We start from the raw sequence: 13,267 nt of genomic DNA, 5'->3' as shown, positions 1-13,267 counted from the left end.
AGAGATGAGGTAATATATAAAAATACTTAATGTGATTTTAAAAATATTTAACAGCTTTAGTTTGATTTACTCACCCCAAATGTCTGAAACTTTGGTTCATTTACCAAATTGATGATTTTTTTTTCTCAGTACTGGCAAATTCTGGTGGGTGCAGAAAGCCATTATGCACTAAATTCTCCTGAGCAAGAACTTCAGACAATGTATTGACTGACTTTGCATAGCATAGAACAAATTCTGAAAATTGTTGGTAATGTTCCAATCAACAAACCTGTAATTTGATGATTACTTACTTCACAATGAGGACTAACTCTGACCAACAGAATACCACAGTATAGTTTCTTTCAGCTACTCTCCTCAGAGTGAACCTATTGTATTAACACTCTCTGCCTTGGATTTGCTATCAATGCATATTCAGGATTTGATTTGAACCCCTAAATGACTACATAAATTTGGGCCTTAGCTGCTTGAAGAACAGTCTTACTCCTCTTAAGATTCAGGAAGCTCAGATTACTAATGTATCTGAGCCCTCACTTTTATAAGAAGCAGATGTCCATGACAATGGATGCTCCTGGAAAGCTTTAAGAGGCCTGTGCACTTTTACAGTAGTTCACCTTTTATATTGTGATAAGTTTCCATTAGGAATTATCATGGGAATGTTTTTTTTTCTACTTTGAATTTGGCAATATTCTGAATACAACAGACATTTCCTAGTATCCACAGGAAGAAGATAGATACAGTGAAGGCAAACAGAAATAACTCCAGAAAAATGAAAGTCTCTCATTCATGTTTCATGTTACCCTTTCTAAAATTAGGCAGCTAATTTAAGTAGAAGATGAAGTTTTACCGAATTCCATAAATTCAACATTAGTCAATTAGTCAAACCAGAAAAGCTCAGAAAGACACTGAAAATACTCCCAATAGCCATAAAATATACCACTTGCCATTTTAAAAAGTATTTAAAAATACAGTATCTGGAAAATTCTTTTGGGGCTCAGAAGTACTTGATGGGTTTTCTGGTAGGTAGTCTTGAGGTTTTTTGGCTTTTAATTCTAGAATGTTCATCCTTCACCATTATATTGTAATTTCACCTATTACTAAATAAAACAAATAAAACATCAGAAGACCTTTATATTCCATTGTCTCCTATTTCAGCTAAGTGAATGTACTCTGGAACTCATGACACCATACATGATTTTTTATACAGTTACATCAGACATTCGGAATCAAGTTCTACATTCTGACAACATTAGAAATAAAAATAAATTTAAATTATAAGGGGAAAGCACCCATGCCACCTCCAGCAAAAGATCTTCAAAGAATAAGCATCAGGACAAATTTCCTAGGATGTATATATATCACTAAGTGATGAAGACTAATATGAAACTCTTATATATTATTAAAGAAATAGTAAGTGTGAAAATATTTAATAGTTCTATGACTACAATAGAGTGAAAGGGAAATCCTCCCTCACATGAAAACAATCCACATATTTTATTGGATTTACATCTTAAGCACATCTTAAATGCTTAACTGATGCTGTTAAGTCAACCATTTGGCTGAGTTTTATCCAGTCATCTCTCCAGTTGACTAGACACATGAATTATATCTGCACAAATCAGATCAGCCACACAAGCAGAAAGTCTGAATGTAATTGCCTGCTTCACATTGCCTATAGGCCCTTGTGTTTGCACAATTCAATCAGCTTTCTCCAGATCTTGTTCTCTTTCCTGCAGCAGCATCGGCAGAGCACACTGCTGTCTGTACAGTCCATGCAAACTCTGCCAGTGCATGCTCATGTCATGTTTTCCTGGGATTTAGTAAAAGAGAACCCTTGGCACAACTTCCTGCACAAAAAGGATATAAAATAGCTATTAGATAACATCACACCAGTCTAACATGCATTTTACCAAATCAAGGATACCAAAATTACCAAATTTTACCAAAAGGCAAGGATATGAAGGATGGAAAGGTATCAAAGAGTGAAGCTTGTTAAAGCAGGTTACAACAAAAGACATTGAGCATGCACTGTAGGCAGGCTAGTAAGTTGCTCTTCATGTTAGCAAAATCTGAGGAATTATTGTGACAGAGCAATTAAAAGTTCTAATTTTGGGAATGCAAGTAGTAATTGAGATGCTTCCAGGGTCAAAGTGACTGCTGGTATTTTTGAGCTTGTTCATTTGGATCTCCCAGGAACTCTCATCCAAATTAAGCATTTTTCCCTGTCTCAGAATTGATGAGCCAACAAATGGAAAAGATGTATGCAAATCCATTTACTTTAGCACGATCATAACCTATTACAGCAAAATATGTATCCAGTCTCATGGCGCCTTAAAGAAATCATTGTAGTCTGTTAGTAATCTGAGAACTGGCCTGATTCAGTAATAGCTTAATAATGTTGAAGGTTCTGGTCTTCATTAAGAATTTCTTAATAGGTATGTGAAATCGGTATATGAAATTCCAGATCTCAATTAAATGGTCAGAGACAGGCAACAATTTAAAAAAAAAGATATATGTATCATTCATAATGTTATTTGGAGTGCCATGCAAAGGACTAAAATTTCATGCAGGCTGGGAGACTTAATCTACATTCTGAGAATTTATTCCAAGGTTTGATAGATGTAGAAAATATTGAGGGGGCACACATTGTGCTCTCCTGAAGCCACCATCACTAGGTGGAGTAGCTCTTACAGGTGCAGCAGATGCTTCTCCACTGCACAGGAAAACTTCAACGCTGGTCGGCAGCATCACTGCATTTGATCCTTGCATAGCTTTGAAAATGTTGCTAGGTCATATTTATGTACACAGTAATAGCAAGAACACTTGCTTTATAAGAGAATTTCCACAATTTTCCACAATCTTGCCCTTCTTCTCTGGTGAGGCCATATCTGGAGTGCCATGTCTGGTTCTAGGCTTCACAGAACAAGAGAGTCATGGAGCTCCTGAAGCAGATCCAGCAAAGGGCTACAAAGATGATTGAGGGATTAGATCATTCTTACGTGGAAAGACTGAGGTACCTGGGCCTGTTCAGCCTCAAAAAAAGACAGCTGAGAGGGGACCTCATCAATGTTTATCAGTATCTGAAGGAAGTGTAATCAACTGGATGGATCCAGACTCTGCTCGGTGGTGCTAAGCAATAGGACAAGAGGCACTGGGCACAGACTGAAACACAGGAGGTTCCACTCAAACATCAGGAAGCACTTTGTTACTGCGAAGGTGACCAAGCACTGGAACAGGTTGCCCAGAGAGGTTGTGGAGCCTCCTTCACTGGAGATACTCAAAAGCCGCCTGGACAGAATCCTAATGTGCTCTACGGGGTCCTGCCTGAGCCGGAGTGTTGAAATAGATGACCCTACCAGTGGTCCTTCCCAGCCTTACCCACCAGGTAATTCAGTGATTTAAAAATATGACTGGATCAAGGCTTTAACAAATACTAAAATGGCATTAGTCACTGCATAGCTGATGCCTTAAATAAATTCCAATGGCAGACCTTTATCACCAAAGGTTAATACAGAATTCAACGGGCATAAATGAGCACTTAATAATAAATGCACTGCAGAAATTATTGTTTCTATTGAATTCGCCTGTGTTGCTGAGGCTGCAAACAGTGAATACCGTGCTAGGAACCGCTGGAAGAGAAGCGCCCGACCAGACTGAAAAGCCTCAGACAAAGAGGGCTCGGGAGAAGATCAGGTAACTTCCAGCACAAGGAGCCACCGGGGGTAAAGAGAGCGGGGGACACGACACGGGTGTCTCGGGTTTCCGGGGAAGGGGAGCGGACGGTCCCGGACAGCCGCGCGGGGCGGCGGCCGCGGGGCAGGCGAGGCGCTGGGGCTGCGCTGGGGCCGCCCCGGGCGGGCCGCACCCGCCTCCCGCGGCAGAGACGAGGGCGGGCCGGGGCGGCGGCGCGGCAGGGCAAAGGGGCAGCGGCAGAGCGCGGCGGTCCGCCATGGTGCTGGTGGTGGTGATGGGCGTCAGCGGCTCAGGGAAGTAGGTACCGGGCGGGGGGCGGAGCAGCGGCGGCGCTGCGGCGCTGCCGGAGCCCCGCGGTGCGGCTCCGGGTCCGGGTGTTAATCGGCCCTTTGTGCTTCCTCGCAGGACCACGGTCGGGTCGCGGCTGGCTGAGAAGGTAGGGGCGTGTGGAGCCGCCGCCTAGGAGGCGTGCCGGGGCAGGCAGGCACCTCCCCGCGCCGGGCCGACGGCCTTTCCCCGGGCTGCTGGCCTCCCGAGCCGGGTTCGGCTGGTGCAGTGGTGCCTGCACGGACTTCGGCTCACTGCCGTGACGCAACAGCTGTTGCTGCTACTAAGCTGCCTTAGTGTTTTTTGTTTTGTTGGGTTTTTTTTGTTTTGTTTTTTTGGCTAATCATCATGCTATAAACGGTGATTCATACTGTGGTGCAAGAAGCCTGTAATTCCTTAAGTGTCGTCTTTGTAAATTCTGAAGTCCTTGTTGCCTCACCTGACTAAGTCACCTGACTTAGCTGAACGATCCATAATTAATTTATTTTTTTTCTTAGTTGGGATGGAAATTCTACGATGCAGACGATTATCATCCTCTAGAGAATAAGAAGAAAATGGAAGAAGGGATACCACTAAACGATGAGGTACCTTGAATAAGCTCTGAAAAAACTGTTGTCCACACATTTATCTCTGTAACTTCATGCACATCTTGTTGAAGTAGATTGTGGTGTACTACATAGATTAGTCTAACTGTAAACACAAGTCTGCATTTGCTAAGGTAAGGGAGGCTTCTTTTGTCAAAAAAGATTCTGGATAAAAAAATAGTTCATTAAATGCTTGTCAGTTCGAAAGTGGTATGATGCTGCTTCAGGATTTGTGAGAAACCTCCCCCTCTACAGTCCACACACAGAGTTGCAGTTTTGGATTTGAATCATAGAATATCCTGAGTTGGAAGGGACCCACAAGAACCATAGAATCCATCGCGTGGCCCTGCTTAAAACAACTCCAAAAATTTGTTACCCTTCTCTCAAATCACTTTTCATAATTTATCACCACTCGTGGTTAACTTGGGAGGTTGTGCTAGGGGAGGTTCAAGTTGAGTATTAGGAAAAATGTCATCACTGAAAGAGTAGCTAAGCATTGGAATTGGCTGCTCAGAAAAGTGGTGGAGTCACTTCAACAAGGTGAAGTGCCAGCTCCTGCCCTTGGGTCACAACAGCCCCAGGCAGGACTACAGGCTTGGGGAAGAGAGTCTGAAAAGCTGTCCAGCAGAAAAGGGCCTGGGAATGCTGATTGGCAGCAGGTGAACCTGACCCAGCACACACTCAGGTGGCCCAGAAGGCCAATGTCATGATAGCCTCTATTAGCAACAGTGTGGCCAGCAAAACCAGGGCAGCGATTGCCCCCCTGTACCTGTACCTCACACTGGTGAGGCCACACCTGGAGTGCTGTGTCCAGTTCTGGGCCCCTTAATTCAGGAAGGACACTGAGGTGCTGGAGTCAGTCAAGAGAAGGGCAAAGGTGCTGGTGAAGGGTCTGAACACAAGTTCTGTGAGGAGCAGATGAGGGAGGTGGAGATGTTTTTACCCGGAAGAAAAGGAGGCTTAGGGGAGACCTTATCAGTCTCTACAATTGGAAAGGAGGTTGGAACCTCTCTGGAAAGGAGGTTATGGTGAGATGGGAGTCAGCTTCTTCTCCCAGGTAACAAGGAATAGGACAAAGGAAAATGGGCTCAGGTTGTGCTAGGGGAGGTTCAAGTTGAGTATTAGGAAAAATGTCATCACTGAAAGAGTGGCTAAGCATTGGAATTGGCTGCTCAGAAAAATGGTGGAGTCAACATCCCTAGAAGTGTTTAACAAAAACGAGTAGACACTTGGTTATGAGCTATGATTTAATTAGCATGGTGGTATTCAGTCAAAGGTTGGACTTGATGATCCTAAAGGTCTTTTCCAAGCCTAATGATTCCACAATTCTGAATTGCAGCATGTGCCTAATAGCACTGACCAAATGCTTTGGAACTCTGTCAGACCGGTGCTATGACTACTTCCCTGGGGAATGTGTTCCAGTGCCCAACCACCCTCGGGGGTGGGGCCTTATTCTAATAGCTAATGTAAACCTCCCGTGACACAACTTCAGGCCATTGCCTCAGGTCCTGTCACTGGTCACCACAGAGGAGAGATCAGTGCCCACCCCTCCTCTTCCTCTCACAAGGAAGTTATAACTGCAGTGAGGTCTGTCCTCAGTCTCCTCTTCAGGCAGAACAGATCAAGTGACCTCAGCCATTTCTCATATACCTTCCCCTCAAGGCCCCTCAGCATCCTCAAGGCCCTCCTTTGGATGCTCTCTAATATATTTATATTCTTCTTATATTGTGGTCCCCAATTTATATTGTGGTCCCCAAAACTGCACACAGGACTCAAGGTGAGGCTGCCCCAGTGCAAAGCAGAGCAGAACAATCCCATCCCTTGATGGGCTGGCAATGCTTGAAGTACTAATAGCATAATGGTACAGCTTGAAAAAGGATTTTTTCCATTTGCCATCAATAAGGACAGTGGTTTTACAGTTAAAGCCACTTTTCCTGTACAGAATCAGAAAGAATTAAAAAAGTTAATGTCCACGACTTCTAGAGAAATACACACTTATGACTGTAGATAAAGACTTTTAAACAAAGAATATAAACTAAACAATCCTGGTGAACATATGAAATCAATCTAAAAGCATACGGAGCTTAGAAACAGGGCAAGATGCAGTAATAGGATACTTTGAAAAAGACTTCAAGAATCTAGCTGTAATAGAAAAATTTTGCAAACCTCCTACCTTTTTTTTTTTTTTTTTTGGCAAGGCTTCCACTTTTTTTTTCAGTCCCTCAAATCTTCTGGGAGATGTCCTTAGCCAATTTAAACCGAAAAAAAAATATTCTAGATTCTGGTTAAAAACTTAGATCTTTCACTAGTGGTTGAAGCCAGAACAGAGTCTGGATCCATCCTGTTGGTACCCTCCATTCAGATACTGATAAACACTGATTATATCATCTGTAGCAGCATTATACACTTGAATGACTAAAGCACTGGTGTGTGGTGCTCAGCAAGAGGAAAGCATCTCTTCTGAAAAATGAGAGGTGCAAAATTGTGAGGGCGTTCTTGAATGCCTAGGGGAAGTTACTGTGTAATGATAGCAACAAAAAAATGTTGCATTTATTTGTCCATGTTATCATTTGTTGTGCTTACCCAGCACTAACAGCATTGAAACATTAAATGGGAGCAGTTGTTTCGTGCTCATTAGGCATGACTGAAGTTTGCAGCAGCTTAAAATTTCAGATTAAGTAAGCATCTGACTGATCACTCTTGTTTGCTTAAGTAATGGGCAAAAGTTTTGAGAAATTGTGATTGTGGTTACATTTATTTGTGAGTGCTACTGACATAAATATAATTATTGCAGATCACTAAATTTAGATCTGTTTCTGAAAGCTTCAACTTGGATCCAAAATGGGGATGGGGTGTGTGTATGACACTATATCAGGGAAAAGAAATAACAACTCTAGCTGTTACATTTGAATAGTATAATAGAAGCAAGAGGTAAGTTGATTGTCCTTCAGATATTTACAAGGTGCATGCTGCACTTGCATACATATTACTTCCATCATATACTTGTAAAATAAAAAGTACTATTCCACCAAAAGTGTCCTATTCATAATACGCCTAGCACTTCTTATAGCCTTCAGACAGTGGGAGCAAATCTATATAGGAACAAAGAGATTCAAAACTGAACTTGCTGTACAGTTTAATGCTAATATTTACCTCTAGTCAAATATCTGAGATGCTAGAAGCAATTGTTTCAAAGTAATTTCTGAAGAATTTTTAACTATCTTGCTTGCTTTCTAGGACAGGATTCCTTGGCTTTGTGCACTGCATGATATACTAAGGAGGTAAGAGAATATCTAGTGTTTAAATGTTTTAGCTAAAGACAGAAGTACCAGAAGTGTTTTTCCCCACTGCATTGCAAAGCAGAAATGTAAGGGTAGAGAAATTCTGCAGAGAGTAAAGTCATTTTATTTTTACTAATCTAAACTGTCATAGTAATTGCTGATGATGAGCTAATCTCTGAGAATTAAAATGGGAAATTGTTACAAATGATGGTTGTTTTCTACTGTGTAAAAATAATTGCAAGGATCCAGTTTATTAATAAGCCTGACATTAGCTACTTACAAAGAACGTAACCTCAAAATACACCAGTAACAACAGTAGGATAAAATACTGTTATTTTGAATAAGATACAGTGTCAGGTTTGTTTGACACTGTTTGCTTGAGTGTTGCTCTGCTAATTTGCAGATGACACCAAAATGGGAGGAGTAACGGGGTGATGCAGAGGGACCTTGAAAGGCTGTAGAAATTGATTGGTAGGAACCTTTTAAAAATGCAGCACTGGTATGCATAGTGAGGGACACTCAGTTGGAAAGCAGCAGAAAAGGGCCTGAGGGAGCTGTGGTGGACAGCCCCAGCTGGACATATGCCAGCAATGTACTCTTCTGGCAAGGCAGGCCAGCCAAATCCTGAATTCTGGGCTATATTAGACCAAGTATTGCCAGCAGGTCAAAGGAGGTGATCCATCCCCTCTCCTTTTGCACTGGTGAGGCCACACCTGAACTGCTGTGTCAGTTCTGGGTTCCTCATTATGAGAGAGGCATGGACATACTGGAGAGCATCCCAAACAAGGAAAAGGTTGGGAGGTTGTGTAAAGCCTGTTTAGCCAGGCTTTACACTTGCTTGTGCACATTAGGTGATCATACCTCACTGGAGCTGCGATACCTAATTTCTCACTGAGAAATTTGTCTGGATTGATTTGCTGGATCCATTGCTTCATGTTATGTGATAGCTCAATGCCACTGCCCAGCTCTGGAAACTTTATAAAATCAACTATATTTTAAATGAGCCTAATGCCAATATTTAATTATTAGTACTTATTAGTAGCTGAGGCTGTCACTGACTTACCTAGAAGTTCTTACTTCCCTTTGAACCAAAATCTGATGACCATAGAATGATTTTTAAATAGGTGTATACCTGATTTTAATTTTATTACAAAATATATTTTCTTAGGCAGGAATTTTATTCACTCTTCATAGACACAACTAATTCTGGATTTGCTTTTTAGTGGAGCAGGCGCACCCAGAGTTAAATGCTTTATTTGAAGAAACCTTGTCAGCAGAAAATAAATACAGTGAATACTGTGCATTCACTGACCTGCAATCCCTTGTTTAGGGTGAAGTTAATATAGATGCAATGCTATCAACGAGTTGCAGGAAACATAAAATACACTTAAATCTGAGACAGTGACAGCAGGTGTTGAAAATATTGCGTATTTAAGAACACAGTGTGTATTTAAGTGGTCTGTATTGCTTATCAGCCACTTACCCTTAGAGACAATAGTATAGTAATTTTATGGATAAGGGATAAGTGTTTCTATGGATATTTATTTCCTGTTGTCAGCAATTAAGGACATGAGCTTGATACTTCCTTGTGCTAGAATTGAACTGAATTTAGGAAAAGACTGGTTGCTTAGAAAAGGCTATAGAAAGAGTCCCTAAAACTGAGATTTTATCAGAAGGTTGGCTAGCTTGGCCTCACTTTCAAATCACATCTTTACCTGGACTGGAAATTTGGGTTTCAAAATCCTGTCAAAATTACTCAAATACCACTGTCACAATGCCACTACTCCCATGGCTGGCCTTCTTGAGGAGCTAGGACATGTCTACCTAGTTTAGCAGAACTAACAAGTCATTTTTGTTATACCACATGTAGATATGTAAAGGTTTTTGGGGTTGATTTTTTTTTTATTTTTGATAGAGAAGACACATCTAGACAAGATACAATTCTGGCCTGTTCTGCACTGAAAAAGATGTACAGGCGTGTGTTAATTGGTGGAGCATCTGCAATTGAAAGCAACCACCCAGAGCAACCAGGAGAAAACCCAGCACTGAAGATCCTCTTTGTTCATTTGGATGGACCTAAGGACATAATTGCTGCCCGCTTGGAGAAGCGGAGAGGTCATTTTATGCCACTTGAACTTCTCCAGTCTCAGTTTGATACACTAGAGCCACCCAGTGCACCAGAAAATTTCATTACTGTCAGTCTAGAAAAACCTCTCCCAGAAATACTCCTACAGATTGAGACCGCCATTCTTCAGGGTGAGGCTTTGCCAGAGTAATTTTCTGAATGACACATATAGAAATTCCCTGAAGGATAGCAGGGCAAAGAGACAGAATTTTAATTATCAAATTGATTATTAAATCAAACCAACTTATTTTTAAGAGCTGGTTTACTACTCTTTTTTTTATCATGGCTCTGTAAAAGACATATAAAATGTCTTTACATCTTTTGCATATATAAGATGCAAGAACTGTTAACTTTTTAAGCCCTTCACTCTATTAAGTTAAAATTCTCCTTTTAGTAAGAGCTTGCTTTTGAAAATTCTGGCAAGGGTCACACAGAATAATTTATTTTCTTAATATTTGCTCTGTCCGACACTGAGATGGGGACATCTACTATTACAAGATTAAATAATTTGTTAAAAATAATGTCATTTTCCTAGAAGAGGCAGGAACATGCATGATGAAGTTCCATACATGACACTACCCCTGTCTCACTGGTGGATTTTCATCGAGTTGTAGGTTCTGTGTTTGTATTCCTGTTGACCTCAGCAGAGCACTGATGACTTCATGAGAATTTTTCTGATCTCTTACTGTATGTACCAGCCACCAAACTGAAAAATGTGAGAAAAAAAAAGGTAGTGGTGGCAATGCACTATACAAAATTTAATTGAATGGAAAGCTTCAGAAATAAAGTATATGTGGCATCATACTGACTCTGAACTTAGAGCTTTCATGTACAAAGTGTACACATTGCAGTCAAGTGTGAGTCAACCAGTAATTTAAGGTACTGAATTGAATGCAAGGTTGATAGACTTTCCTTATTTTTGAAAACTTACTTTTTGCAGTTGGACCTTCTCCGTCACTTCCCAGTGCTGGTGGGCACCTCAGTGCTTGTCAATGCAATTGCTTTAAAGCTTTTGATCAAACTATTCCTAATATGTATCTTTTTTGATAAAGATGAGAAGAAAATTCCAAATTCCCAATCAGTCACCTAACTCACAGTATTTAAGTTTAAGACCTTTTTTACCACCAAGGTGTTTTTCAAAAAGTACTTCATGTTGTGTTATACAAGACATGCCTTTTCAGCTTTATGTTATAAAAACTTCAGATAGGTTGTGTAAGAAAGATTTGAATCTTGTCCAAATGGAGACATTTCCATGTGCTGTCACACATGGATTATTTTTAGTATGTCATGCATATTATTTTTTTTTATTCCTGGGATGATAGATGAACTCTTGTAGAAGAACACCTCATGTCTGAAAGCATCTTTAGTGCAATTTTTACCTGGGTAAGTAGTTGAAAAACATTAGTCGTGGTTCTCATTATGTATGGAAATAGTAAAGGCTTTGTGGTTTACTAGATAAACTACTGTGCTTAAATTAGTGCAATAAATGGGCATTAGCTGACTGAAAGCAGCAGTTTTTAAGTTAGGATTTTAGGCATTAACCTACCCAGACATAGTGTTTTCCAGTTTATTTGTGACCAGAAGGGAGAATACCAGGCAGTTACCGGTTTTAGTCTACTGCAGGGTGCTCTTACCTCAGAGCCTCAGAGTTTGTTCCAAGAGCCAGGGTGCCAGGTGAAGACATAGAGGCAAAGTTAAGTGCAAGAGACAGGGATGTCTGTATGCTTAATACCCTCAAATTTCAGAGACCCCTTCAGACCAAGTGACTTGTCAGATCGGTACAAATTTTGGAGCTATGAAAATCACAGACACAGCACCCTCTTGTGGCACTTCTGCTGTTAATGAGGTCTTCATCTTTTCCAATACAACATTTTACAAATAGTTGACTAATGTACCCATTATAAAATACAGATTTATGCTTACTTCTTTCACACACAATAAAGCCAGACCAGGACACTCTACAGCAGCTGCATCCTCTCACACGCAGATACGATCAGGCCTTCAAATAATTTTTTTTTTAAAGGGACATTTTTAAGTGTGAGTTCTAAGAAGGCCAGACTGATTTTCAGATCTACTAGTCCACATTTATAGAATACCGTCAAAGTGGCTTCACCACTTTCACCACCAACAAAAAATTGTATTCAACAGTTAAAAAATAATTCTCTTTCAGAAAGTTTTATGTAAGCAACTTGGATTTTGGAAGGCTTCTAAACAAAGTTTGTACTTACAGGCAGTTCATGCTTCTTCAAATTAGGTCAGGGTATTTCTTAGTCTTTGCTTCTATGTTGGGAATATTTCCTTCCCTTACACTTTTAATATATTCGCATTTTGCTTTTACTTAAAAAATACTGCAAAGAAGTAGGTTGTTGTCAACCTAATCAGTTGTCTGTTACCTGCTATTCTGAAGAGACAACAAAGCATTATTTCTGTTCAGTTATATTCTGTGCATTACAAATTAATAGATTAAGATGTGAATTACTGCAATACTAACAACATAAAACTACTCTCAGATTTTAATCAAGCTGTGCACGTGTGCATTGGAAGAAAAAGGTAGCAGAACAATCCCTACCCAAACTCAATTCTACAACATTTAATTTCCTTGATTTTGGTTCCATTTGGGGTTTCTTTTGTTGTGAGGGTATATTTTTTTGGTTTCGTTGTTGTTGGTTTTAAACTAACACTGCTATTCTAGGGATGTCATATTCAGGTTAGTTGGACAGGCTATTAATATTTAGCACAGCTTATCTGGATGCAAGTGCTGTGTGTGTGTATTTTGAAATGTATTTAGTAAATGCAGCAAAAACTGAGGAGGAAACACCTGGAGTTAGAAATTGCTGTCTGTCTCTAAGCACAAATTATCTATGCAAGGTACATGCACTATACATCCTCATGAATTTATGCTAAGCACAGTTAGTAACATGCTGTGTAAATACTGTACCTACTACAGCATCAAGTGCAAACATTTTTCAGTGGTAAAATGAGGAAATAAAAATGAAATGCAATCTATCCCAAACTGTACAAGTTTTCTTACAAGCAAAGCTGCCTGCCACCTCAACTATAAATTGGTAAGTGTTTTGGGTTTTTTATCAATAATATTTATTTTATTATGCCAGGTTGTGCTGTTGGAGAAGGGGGGAGGCTACAGGGGTGGCTTCTGTGAGAAGCTACTGGAAACTCCCTCCACCCCCTGTAGAACCAATCCCAGCTGGCTCCCAGACAGATGGGGATTGCTGGCCAAAGCTGGGCTAATCAGAAATGCT

The 13,267-nt window shown here is 40.4% G+C and overlaps 1 protein-coding gene across 2 annotated transcripts; it reads left to right on the top strand.

The window, feature by feature from the left end:
• Window positions 1-3,645: 3,645 nt before the first annotated feature.
• Window positions 3,646-13,013, top strand: IDNK (IDNK gluconokinase). 2 transcript variants are annotated; one of them, XM_066568928.1, is made up of 5 exons: window positions 3,646-3,690; window positions 4,096-4,126; window positions 4,515-4,601; window positions 7,839-7,882; window positions 9,798-13,013. In XM_066568928.1, the coding sequence occupies exons 3-5, from the start codon at window positions 4,572-4,574 to the stop codon at window positions 10,156-10,158; spliced, it is 435 nt and encodes a 144-aa protein (XP_066425025.1). In that variant the 5' UTR covers window positions 3,646-3,690; window positions 4,096-4,126; window positions 4,515-4,571; the 3' UTR covers window positions 10,159-13,013. The 2 variants fall into 2 exon arrangements, with proteins under 2 accessions (XP_066425025.1, XP_066425024.1); XM_066568927.1 differs by lacking the exon at window positions 3,646-3,690 and adding an exon at window positions 3,891-3,987.
• The last annotated feature ends 254 nt before the right edge of the window (window positions 13,014-13,267 follow it).

This window comes from Molothrus aeneus, chromosome Z, assembly GCF_037042795.1.
Source record: "Molothrus aeneus isolate 106 chromosome Z, BPBGC_Maene_1.0, whole genome shotgun sequence".
NCBI lineage: Eukaryota > Metazoa > Chordata > Aves > Passeriformes > Icteridae > Molothrus > Molothrus aeneus.
This window is presented reverse-complemented; position numbering and strand designations above follow the sequence as displayed.

Bases quoted from the DNA above. Each gene is read 5' to 3' on its own strand.
- IDNK (XM_066568927.1), top strand. From the start codon at position 3,947: ATGGTGCTGGTGGTGGTGATGGGCGTCAGCGGCTCAGGGAA. The intron at 3,988-4,095 runs GTAGGTACCGGG...GCTTCCTCGCAG, and splicing joins GGCGTCAGCGGCTCAGGGAA to GACCACGGTCGGGTCGCGGC. The intron at 4,602-7,838 runs GTACCTTGAATA...CTTGCTTTCTAG, and splicing joins GGATACCACTAAACGATGAG to GACAGGATTCCTTGGCTTTG.